This window comes from Engystomops pustulosus, chromosome 5, assembly GCF_040894005.1.
Source record: "Engystomops pustulosus chromosome 5, aEngPut4.maternal, whole genome shotgun sequence".
In the NCBI taxonomy this organism is placed as follows: Eukaryota; Metazoa; Chordata; class Amphibia; order Anura; family Leptodactylidae; genus Engystomops; species Engystomops pustulosus.
In genome coordinates this window covers 30862471-30875096 of record NC_092415.1, presented here as the reverse complement: position 1 = coordinate 30875096, position 12626 = coordinate 30862471, and the positions used below count along the sequence as shown (strand labels likewise).

The following is a 12626-nucleotide window of genomic DNA, read 5'->3' as shown; positions in this document are numbered from 1 at the left end:
GATAACACTGACCCATCATTACATCACTACTGACAATAGATGATGTCACAGCTTATCTCCTCCCCCTCCCTGTACAATGACCTCTATATAGATTACACTGACCCATCATTACATCACTACTGACAATAGATGATGTCACAGCTTATCTCCTCCTCCTCTCTGTACAATTACCTCTATATAGATAACACTGACCCATCATTACATCACTACTGACAATAGATGATGTCACAGCTTATCTCCTCCCCCTCCCTGTACAATGACCTCTATATAGATAACACTGACTCACCATTACATCACTACTGACAATAGATGATGTCACAGCTTATCTCCTCCCTTCCATATATAATGATTTCTATATAGATAACACTGACCCATCATTACATCACTACTGACAATAGATGATGTCACAGCTTATCTCCTCCTCCTCTCTGTACAATTACCTCTATATAGATAACACTGACCCATCATTACATCACTACTGACAATAGATGATGTCACAGCTTATCTCCTCCCCCTCCCTGTACAATGACCTCTATATAGATAACACTGACCCATCATTACATCACTACTGACAATAGATGATGTCACAGCTTATCTCCTCCCCCTCCCTGTACAATGACCTCTATATAGATAACACTGACCCATCATTACATCACTACTGACAATAGATGATGTCACAGCTTATCTCCTCCCTTCCATATATAATGATTTCTATATAGATAACACTGACCCATCATTACATCACTACTGACAATAGATGATGTCACAGCTTATCTCCTCCCCCTCCCTGTACAATGACCTCTATATAGATCACACTGACCCATCATTACCTCACTACTGACAATAGATAATGTCACAGCTTATCTCCTCCTCCTCTCTGTACAATGACCTCTATATAGATCACACTGACCCATCAATACATCAATACTGACAATATGTGATGTCACAGCTTATCTCCTCCCCCTCCCTGTACAATGACCTCTATATAGATAACACTGACCCATCATTACATCACTACTGACAATAGATGATGTCACAGCTTATCTCCTCCCTTCCATATATAATGATTTCTATATAGATAACACTGACCCATCATTACATCACTACTGACAATAGATGATGTCACAGCTTATCTCCTCCCCCCTCCCTGTACAATGACCTCTATATAGATCACACTGACCCATCAATACCTCACTACTGACAATAGATGATGTCACAGCTTATCTCCCCCCCTCCTGTACAATGACCTCTATATAGATAACACTGACCCATCATTACATCACTACTGACAATAGATGATGTCACAGCTTATCTCCTCCCCCTCCCTGTACAATGACCTCTATATAGATAACACTGACCCATCATTACATCACTACTGACAATAGATGATGTCACAGCTTATCTCCTCCCCCTCCCTGTACAATGACCTCTATATAGATAACACTGACCCATCATTACATCACTACTGACAATAGATGATGTCACAGCTTATCTCCTCCCCTCCCTGTACAATGACCTCTATATAGATAACACTGACCCATCATTACATCACTACTGACAATAGATGATGTCACAGCTTATCTCCTCCCCCTCCCTGTACAATTACCTCTATATAGATAACACTGACCCATCATTACATCACAGCTGACAATGGATGATATCACAGCTTATATCTCCAATTTGGACAGTCTAATAAATGCTCCATAGACCTTAATGAGTTAGCTTCAGACTACTGCTGTCTATGATCATGAGGCTATGATCTTACTAAATGATCTTAAATGATCTTAAATGATCTATGATCTTACTAAATGCTGAAACTAGAATTCAGACAAGATGGCAGCCCCATAACAATGCAAATCTACAATCAGAAAATAAAAACAGATTTTATTATCTTATTCTAAAAAGTAAAATAGAAAACAAAAGGGCACATAGCAAAGATAAACCTGGAATACAGGTAATAACACAATTTCTCACCATACAGGAACCGCTCCTTGTCACAAATTTACGAGCCATTTCCAAAATATGTTTGTGAAATCTTTTGGCATTGAGAAAGAAAAGTGGTGTCCCAATGGAGATGATTTTTATTTCCTGGGAGAAAGACATGAAGAGGTTTTGATTTCTGGGATCTTCATTGAGTGTAACCGGCATAGTGGTGCCCTCCCCACCAATTTAAATGGGGTTCCGGTTTTAGATATTGATCCGTTTCGGATACCCAGAAACACAACCAGTCAGCTATCATATTGCCAGTTGGGTTGCCACAATCTACAAAGTACAGGCAGTCCCCGGGTTACATACAAGATAGGGTCTGTAGGTTTGTTCTTAAGTTGAATTTGTATGTAAGTCGGAACTGTATATTTTATCATTGTAATCCCAGCCAGAACTTTTGTGGTCTCTGTGACAATATGATTTTAAAAATGTTGGGTTGTCATAAGAACCAGGATTAACACTAAAGCTTCATTACAGACGCCTGTGATATCTGTTACAGCTGATTATTGTGCCTGGGACTAAAGTAAAGTACAGTAAATTACCAATATCCAGAGGTCCGTTTGTAACTAGGGGTCGTATGTAAGTTGAGTGTTCTTAAGTATGGGACCGCCTGTACACACAAATGGAAACATATAGCTCCATTCACTGTGTAGTGGCTATGCCAGGGTACTGCAGCTCAGTAGAGCCATTTGCTGACAGGATCCACAGTACCATAACAGTCCAAGCTAAGAGATAAAAAGCACTTAATGGAATCTTAGGAACTTTAAAGGGAACCTGTCACCAGGAATGTGATTTTTATCTGGTGGCAGGTTCCAATGGATCAAGAAAATGCCTTCTAAATCATGTCAGTAGTTTATATACATTTAATTCATATTACCGCGTTGCCTGTCAGAAGCGTGTGGTGAGTCCCCGGGGAGGCGCAGCTGCAGCCTGTGTCTCAGTCTCCTCTCCTCCACACTCATCCAGCTCCCTCCCCACTTCCTGTCATGTGTATTGAGCAGGCAGGGGAAAGAGAGGGAGGGTGTGGGAAAGAGGATGAAAACATGAGGAGACACAGGCACACACAGACTGCGGCTGCCCCTCCCTGGGGGCTCACCATGTGCAGCTGCCAGGTAATGTAAAAAGAACTGTTATAAACTACTGAATTGATTCAGAATGCTGACAAAGGCAATTTGGCATTTTGCATAGACTTTTGGTACCTGTCACCAGATAAAAATTCCACTCTCTACATTTGTTTTAAAATAGGTGTCTGATAATATTTGTAACTATCTATACAATGTTGCCAAAAGAATGGATTTTATCAATGGGCACAATGTATCCTAATCTAACATTAGTGCTATATCCTGCAGGGCCAGAAGCCTAGGGACTGATGTTTACACCCACACAACCACCATATGTATGTACAGTAGTTAAGTATTTATAAAATCCTTACTGGAAAATTGTCTTCAGTCACTGCGCTCAGTTCTTCATGCATATATGTTACATGCATTATCTTTGCTCTGTTGAGTTAAGGAGATTTTATTAATCCACTGGTGACTTTAAGTGTGCATTGATTTGTTCTACAGAACATTGTGGTTAAACCTCCATTTGGACAACCAGGATCAGTTATGGGATAATGTAAGGGAACAATAATACCATCAGTTATGGAACCTTAGGACTGTAACTTTAAAGGAAATCCACCACTAGCTTCTAGACATATTAAACTACAAATACTTACCTATGCTCCTCTTGATGTTGATCCCCGCGGTGTCCTTCTCTAAGCTTGACATGCCTCTCACGCCTCCCTCTCTCATGTTGTGCATAATTAGCAGCCCAAGTGCCGGACATATCATCCAAATGCTCCAGGCTGCTAATTCTAAGTTTCTTTTTTATGTGAAAAACAGTGCCAGGATCAACAAGGAGGGTAGGTAAGTATTTGTAGTTTAGTATGTCTACCAGCTAATGGTAGATTTACTGTAAGCAAACATTTCTTAATGTAGAACTGAGATACTATAGAGCAGTGGTTCTCAACCTTTCTAATGCTGTGACCCCGCAATACAGTTCCTCATGCTGTGGTGACCCCAAACCATGCAACTCGCAATAAAAACACAATAAATTTTTGGCTCCGATGGCTTTAGGCAACCCCCGGTTTTGGTCGTTCGACCCCCGCTGGGGTCCCGACCCACAGGTTGAGAACCACTGCTATAGAGTAACACAAATATAAAACATATGCAGAGATCTATAGTGCACATGATAATAAACTTTGTAATGTGCATTAATGGAAAAAATGGAAAATGGAAACAAATGTCTTTGTGTTTTTTTCCTCCTTTCCTCCTTTTTTAGCAGTGTGTATAAATCAGATTTTGCTATTGCACACTGGTAGCAGATATATAAGGAGAAGCAGATAAGGTTATTTAACTCTTTACAGACATATGATTTAACTTCTCCCAGAGCTGAATTAGCAAATAAAATATTCTCTAGGTATGTAGGGAATAATTCATTAAATTTATGTATTTATTTTTCTACGGTGTACAGACTTGAAATGAAAATGAAAGCTTTTTGGGGCCTGGGCTCTGTGGGTTGGGGGACAGAGTTAATAGGGGGGACAAAAATAATAAAATATACTTAAAGGAAATCTACCATTAGGATGAAGGATTGTAAACCAAGCACACTGACATACTGTTGTGTTTCCCATCTGGTAGGATCTGCTCTTCTTTTAGCTTCTTTTATGCTCTTGTTTTTACCAAAAAAGTTACTTTTAAAATTATCCAAATAAGCATGAGGGGCTCCAGGCTCCATATGTGTTAATAGAGCCTGGAGCCCCTCAGTCACATTTGCATAATTTTTAATGCCCTTTATTCTTACAAACAAGTGCACAAGCAGCTTAAAGAATAGCAGATCCTACCACAGGCGGCACACACGTGTATACGTGTGCTTGGTTTACAATCCTTCATCCTGGTGGTAGCTGTAAAAGGGCTCCTGATGACAGGTTCCCTTTAATGACACACAGTTTACTATTATTACCTGCACATTTTTTTTCTGCAATACAAGAAATGCTTATAAGATTTAATAATGTTTTTAAATAATTTTTTACACATTTCAATGTATGATGAAAGGGTTGCCCCACAAAAGCATTTGTTATGATGAGGATGAGGGACTTTTGAGTGTAGTTGTGCAGGGGAAATCAATGCCCAATACAAGTCAATGGGGGCCTGGCGTACAAGCCTTGATAAAGTTGCAATTCCTGGGAAATGACTTTTCCCCCCCTTACGGCTCTTGGCATGGAGGGGTGATTAGAAAGCTTCGCTGGGCCGAAGAGTGGTCTGGGTGGCGGTGTACTAGCTATAGCCAGGAACCTGCCATAGAATTTTCCAGGTCAGGTGCCAGATATATCAATAGGGTGGGACCTCTTGATATATGTAGTAGAACCCCCTCCCCCCCCCCCCCCCAATGAATGTTGGTCACACATGCACAGTTAGCTCTATACACACAGCAAATAGGGGTCGCTGGGTTACGACTATTGGCACTCCGATGATCTGTCTTGATTTCAGAGTATATTGTGAAGCAGTTTAAAGCTTCTACTAGAATCTGTAGGAAGCATCTGGTGAATATCTTATTCCTAGATATTTGAGATTATCATAATTATCATAAAAGTTAATGGAAATAAATGCACAAAGTCTACATATACATTAAAATGTACCTATTAAAATATTGCAAATGTGCCAAAAATCTATGTATTAAACATCCAACTTATAGTGTGATATATAGAATGGCAAAATGAAACATATACAAATGGTTCGCACCTGGTTAATCTGAGAAGTGCCACTGCAATACTAAACAAAACTCCAAATAAGAGACCCATATTCGCAGCAAAGCTGATTGTAACCACGTAAGTGCAGATCCAGATCACCTACATATAAGAGAGTTCAGAAAGGCAGTAATAAAAGTAACATCACAATGTACAAGCTCTGTCTAAATGCAAGATGCTAATTGGTGAGTGAGGAAGCCCCTTCATTTGAAACCTCTTAGATGCTGTGGTCAGTAGATGACACTATCATCTGGGGTGAAACATCCAGAATCAAAGACCTTCTAACTTTTCTGAAGCACCACAATAATAAGACAAGGCAAGAAAAAAGTTACCACAAGAGCCTTTATGTGGGTAGTTAATGGATTAACAGCACCACTCACGTGGTTTTGCCATTTATAAGGTTCTGTAGAGTTCTGTAGAATTGTTCTTAAGTTGAATTTGTATGTAAGTCGGAATAGGTATATTTATACACTAGACACTGGGTAAGATCAATTAAAATGGCTGTGCCCTACTTTGCCCTAAAAAGAATGTCTGTGGAGCTAGCACATGTTTTTAAAGGGAACTTGTCACCACATTTTTCACAAATACAGCTAGTGGCAGCTTCCCATAGAGCACTAGTAACTAATTGACACCTTTCTTTTAGCTAAAAATTGTTTCCCTCATAGATTCAACTTCATAATTTTACCTGGTATCCAAGGAAAGTGTGGCTTCCTCAGGCAGAATCCAGCAACTCCTCCCCGTGTTTTCTAAGCATGCAGAAGAAATGTCATGTGACCAATGTGACATAATTACAGGTCCTTTGGCCTCCTAATATTACCAAACTGTACACTATGCACATATCTGACCACATGAAATCACAGAATGTCATATCACATGAAATCACAGCATGCCTGCATGAAGAGGAGTAGACGTCCATGCTGTGATTTTATGTGGTCAAATATGTGAATGGTGTACCGTTTAGGAGGCTAAAGGACCTGAGATGATGTTACTCTGGTTACAAGCAAGTTTATAACTATGATTTTATGGAACTGACAGTTGGACAGTTAGTTAATAGGGCTCTATGAGAATCTGCCACTAGCTGTAATTGTGAAAAATGTGGTAACAGGTTCCCTTTAAGATGTGTTTTAAGAATCAACATTTTTGAGTCTGACAAGACAGAAAAAATGTCCATCAAATGGGGCGTTTTGGTGCTTAGTCGGAGCTTGAGACACATTTAATACAGCAACTCGCCTGAGACAGGAGGCAGGCTGGAATCTACCATCAGATCTAGTTCTACTTCTCTTGGTAGGTTTCCTTTAAATGGATTTTTAATAATAGCTCATTTGGGAACATGCATTCTTCCAGGACTTACCCAATCATATCTATCAACATTCCAATATTTCTTTAGGTCTCTGAACTGTATGAGCATGCCTTTCAGTCCCACTACAACTATACAGGCCAGGACACACTGCAATAAACATGTGAAGTTACTACATTTCAATGTCAATGCAAGGTCACTATTTTAATTCCCTTCATACAGGTTCCCTTACCATAGGCAGCCAGCAGAGGACCGGTGCTACAAAATAAATGACGATGAGGACCAAGACGCATGATATCAGACTGGCCACCTAAAAAACAATAAGTATCAGATGTTCCTGCAGTATCTATTACAATGTATATTATATCTAAAGTATTAATTACCTGACCTTAGCAGCACTGAATATGATCTAATGTAAGGGGGGGTTTCCTATGACTGAGATATTGATGGTCTACATGGTGGGATTCCAACACCTGGCACCACTCCATCACCTGTTACCCCACAGCTATTACACATCAGACTAGTAGGATGTAACAGCGCCATATATTGTGTAGTGGTCATGATGGGTTACTGCAACACAGCTCCTTTGCATGTAACACGACCTTAGCTATTCATATTAAAATACTAAAGCAGGAGTCTTACTTGGGTTTTCGATCCAATGTTGTATAATAGAAACGTTCGGACAGGGGCTCCTGAATTTGGAATGCAAAAGAAAAATGATGGAATGATGTTGCTGAGTCCATGGGCAAAGAGTTCCTGAAAAAGACATAGATGATAAGATTATCTGCTATCAGACAGCAAGGTACAGGTCATTCCACGCATGCTTTATATCATATCATAAATCAACACAAAAGACAACTGTGTGGACCTTTAGGCTTTGAGTCCTCCGCCTATAATGGACATGTTACTTAACGGGCTGCAAAGAAGCCTATCAGGTAGCTTTATGCCCCTAGCAACTAGGCATGTCTGTGATTGGCCATGTGGACACACCTGGTTAATCACAGACATGCCTAGTTGATAATTATGATTGCAGCCCATCAAGCAACCTGTCTGAGTTAGGCAGGGCTGCCGAATGGAGTGCGCCGAACCTGAAGTTTGGGTCCACTCATCTCTAATAGTAACACATGCGTTCTATAAAACATTACAGCGATTTACCTGATTTTCACATACAGGGTATTTAAACTTCTTTGATGAGTTGTAAGCAAGAAATATAGACACTGCATATCCAACCAGCGCCACGCTAAATGCTTCCACCACCACATGCCGGAGGATATCCATTGGTGGTGCCTTCGGAAAGGGAATTCTGTGAAGGTAAGATGATACAGGTTACACTACAGTAAAACACCAACTTAATCTCAGGGAAAGGGAGCCTGTCATGAGCATTTAGGTCAATAAACTGCCCACAACCTGCTACCCAGGACAGAGGCAGGATCACAATGATGCCCTGCTAAGCCTGGGAGAGGCAATATTATGCAAAAAGATCTGTGAACATAATTGGAGGTTGTGAGGATATTTCAAGGCGGGCGTACACGGCTTGAAATAGTTGCTTGGCCAGGAATTGCGTCTATTTCCTCTGTTACATAACCTCCATGTCTGGTGGGCATGGAGGGGCATGAAGGGAGCTGTCCCAGACCCACAGTGCTGCACGCCAGCCACCGGTTACAGCCAGTGCTGACTGGAACCAGGTTCATACCAAGCCTTGTGTGCATGGATCCCCTGAACCTGGCCCAAACTTCACTAGAAGTTCAGCTCAAGCCTCCATCCGTTGACACCCGTGGACATTAACTCTTTAAATGCCACTGGCAAAGTCGCCAACGGAGATACACAATCCTCTCTAAAATGACAGCCAGGTGTATGCCTAGCCCTGGGTAACTGAACCCCGCTAGCGACTTTGTCAGCAGCATTTAAACAGTTAAATACCGGTGATCTGTGCCAGCAGGACCCAGAAAACTTTTTGAAAATTTGAATGCAATTTTAATGGGCCTCACTCATCATAAGATATACTTTTATATACAAATTACCAGTAATGATTAACAGGGATGGAGAAGGGTCAAGATGGACCTAAATCTTCATAGCAGGTTCCTATTAAATAATTTCAGTCCCTGTCATTCATCAGGGCCCTAGTGTATTCTCCTTATCATTGGTGCTAAATGGGGTAAGGCCTGTGCCATGCTCAGGAGAGGCCATCAGATCTGACTGGTGATGGATTCACACTCTATAGCTATATCTGCCTGGCATAACACAAGGACTTAATACAGGTGGCTGTGTAGTGGCATTGGCTGATACTGCTCCTGTGGCTCCCATACAGTTCATTGGGAATGAGCTTCAGGTATAGGGCATGGCTGTAACACCCATCCCAGAATGTGGACTATGGGGTGACTGGCTAATAACTGAGTCCTGCCCCTGGCACAACTGAAAAAAATCGGATTGGTCTAAAAACCCCTTTATGAAGAGTTACTTGTTTTTTTAAGAATATTTTCCTTTTGGTAACTGATGAAAATTGAATAATTACCCTGTTGGAAGACGTCCAACAACATCCATTCCATGAGTTTCAGGCAAATCGGCAAAGTAACAAGCAAGAGAGGTTGAAATAATCTGTGGGAGAAACAGAAGTTACCGTATAATAATCTCCAGTATTATATGTCTGCTCTGGGGGGTCTCCCGTGTTATAAGTCTGCTCGGTATGTCTCCACTATTATACATCTGCTCTGGGGGTCTCCATTTTTATGGTCTGCTCTGTAGGCCTCGTGTATTATACAGTAGGTCTGCTTCAGGAGGTCTTCAGTATTATAGGTCTGTTCTGGGGGGGTCTCCAAGTTATATAAGTCTGCTCTGGGGTCTCCAGTATTGTATGTCTGCTCAGGGGGGTCTCCACTAATATACCAGTATTATACACCAAATCTGGAGACCAGTATTCTAAACCTACTCTGAGGGTTCCCACTATGATGTGTCTACTCCAGGGGTCTCCAGTGTTATGGTGGGCTCTGGGGATCTCTAGTACTATTGATCTGCGTTGGGGCCTTCAGTATAATAGATCTGCTCCAGGGGATCCTCTGGTTTGAGCACGGTATTTAAGGTCTGCTCTGGGGTATGAATTAGTCATTGTACAAATGCTGTTTTTGGTTATTGGGGTGGTATTTGTGCTGTACTGTGTTTTTGCTACATCTAGAATTCTGGTTACTAGTGAAGCCCCTTGAAGTTGAGCGTTGTGACTATGCAGCCCTCAGACCAATAAATGTTGTTTACCCCTACCATAGTGGGACCCCGTCTATCTCCAGAGCAAGGAGACAAGGGATGTCTCCAGGAGACAAACACTTTTGGCTCTTTCCCCTCTCTATGTTGGAGGACTCCAAGAAACTCTTTACATCGTTAAGGTTATCGAAACCTCCATTACCAGGTCTACCATAGATATAACTTCTAAGCCTCTAAAACCCGAGAGACACTCAGAAAACACAGTACAATGACAGGAGCTGTTATTATTCCGGAAAACACCATCTCTGTACAGACTCACCAGTGCAAGGTCAATGGGGATAATAAATCCGATTTTACTTTTGAACTTTTCGTTTAGCTCTTTAGTCAGGATCAGGACGATGAGGGAGAGAATGGATAAAATTAGGGCTCCTATGTGGACTAGATTGAGGTTTTTAAAAACATAAGCATAAATCTATAAAAAGAAAAGAAAGGATCCAATTTATTACTGGAAAAGAAAGTGAAATGAGATGATATACACAGCAAAAAATACATAGAATCCCCTCTCATTCCTATTATTCTGCTAGGGGAACAACAGTAACACCTATAAAACTTATACTGTATGATACTTACATAAAACATTCCTAAAGGTCCGGAGATGTAAGGCATCTTCATTCCTAGCACATACTTTACTTGTGATGTCACCACATGGGTGGCTGCGCCCGTTGTCATTGCACTGACTACCGGCTCTGATAATAGGACGGTTGTACAGCCCAAATTTAACACAAACATGGATACCTGTGAGAGAAACAACATTGTCCATTGACGTCAATTTGTTGGGGAGGGGGTTCTCGAGCTAAACATTTGGCACCTATTTTCCCCACTCATGGTGGGGGGGGGGGGGTTCTATAATTGGGGATAAGTGTATTTAAAGAAAATCGACCATCAAAATCAAGTATGATAAACCAGGGACACCTACTCAAGGGGAAGATGCAACGTTTCAGCTGCTCATTTGAGCTATTTTCAATTAATAAGAGACGTTACATCCTACTCTTTGGAGAATAAACCTTCACAACTTCTGCTCCTTCCCTGCATGTTTTTTGGAGATTGTCTATACATTCCCTTGAGTTGGGTCGGTTGAAGTCTGCGCCCAGTTTTGGACCTTGATCCCTTTACTCACTGTGCTGCTCCATAATTTGTTCTCCTGTTATTCATAGATCCAGATATTGTGAATTTTCTCATATTTGTTATCCTTTCTTCTAAAATCAACTTTTAAATCCTGAAGTGCTACCCTTGCCCTTCCGTGCTTTATCCTCACAGGCTGCTATACATCCCCCAACCCCTGGGTACTATCCCCTTCCCTCTGCCTGCCTGCTGTAATTTTACAAAGTGCTCCTGCACAGAGTAACAGCCGGTGAATCTACAGCATGTTAGGCTATGGTAACACCCCACAGAGCCCTTCAGGCTCAATAGCATGATTGTAGAAGTTGATATTAGAAGGAAGGAGGCCACGGATAACAAATATAAGAAGATTACCACAGTTACGGTGCCTGGATCTACACTCACCGGCCACTTTATTAGGTACACCTGTCCAACTGCTCGTTAACACTTAATTTCTAATCAGCCAATCACATGGCGGCAACTCAGTGCATTTAGGCATGTAGACATGGTCAAGACAATCTCCTGCAGTTCAAACCGAGCATCAGTATGGGGAAGAAAGGTGATTTGAGGCCTTTGAACGTGGCATGGTTGTTGGTGCCAGAAGGGCTGGTCTGAGTATTTCAGAAACTGCTGATCTACTGGGATTTTCACGCACAACCATCTCTAGGGTTTACAGGGAATGGTCTGAAAAAGAAAAAACATCCAGTGAGCGGCAGTTCTGTGGGTGGAAATGCCTTGTTGATGCCAGATGTCAGATGAGAATGGGCAGACTGGTTCGAGCTGATAGAAAGGCAACAGAGACTCAAATCACCACCCGTTACAACCAAGGTAGGCAGAAGAGCATCTCTGAATGCACAAAACGTCGAACTTTGAGGCAGATGGGCTACAGCAGCAGAAGACCACACCGGGTGCCACTCCTTTCAGCTAAGAACAGGAAACTGAGGCTACAATTTGCACAAGCTGATCGAAATTGGACAGTAGAAGATTGGAAAAACTTTGCCTGGTCTGATGAGTCTCGATTTCTGCTGCGACATTTGGATGGTAGGGTCAGAATTTGGCGTCAACAACATGAAAGCATGGATTCATCCTGCCTTGTATCAACGGTTCAGGCTGGTGGTGGTGGTGTCATGGTGTGGGGAATATTTTCTTGGCACTCTTTGGGCCCCTTGGTACCAATTGAGCATCGTTGCAACGCCACAGCCTACC

The 12626-nt window shown here is 41.6% G+C and overlaps 1 protein-coding gene across 3 annotated transcripts in view; it reads right to left on the bottom strand.

The window, feature by feature from the left end:
* The window catches only part of SLC26A7 (solute carrier family 26 member 7), a 32633-nt gene that overhangs the window by 10929 nt on the left and 9078 nt on the right, over window positions 1–12626 (bottom strand). For all 3 annotated transcript variants that reach the window (XM_072151517.1, XM_072151518.1, XM_072151520.1), the window contains exons 4-13: window positions 10893–11057; window positions 10582–10734; window positions 9583–9665; window positions 8226–8373; window positions 7713–7826; window positions 7303–7380; window positions 7125–7220; window positions 5769–5875; window positions 3419–3485; window positions 1975–2088 (exon numbers count right to left, since the gene is read on the bottom strand). In XM_072151517.1, coding sequence (XP_072007618.1) covers window positions 1975–2088; window positions 3419–3485; window positions 5769–5875; window positions 7125–7220; window positions 7303–7380; window positions 7713–7826; window positions 8226–8373; window positions 9583–9665; window positions 10582–10734; window positions 10893–11057 — 1125 coding nt within the window. The remainder of the gene's footprint in view (window positions 1–1974; window positions 2089–3418; window positions 3486–5768; window positions 5876–7124; window positions 7221–7302; window positions 7381–7712; window positions 7827–8225; window positions 8374–9582; window positions 9666–10581; window positions 10735–10892; window positions 11058–12626) is intronic.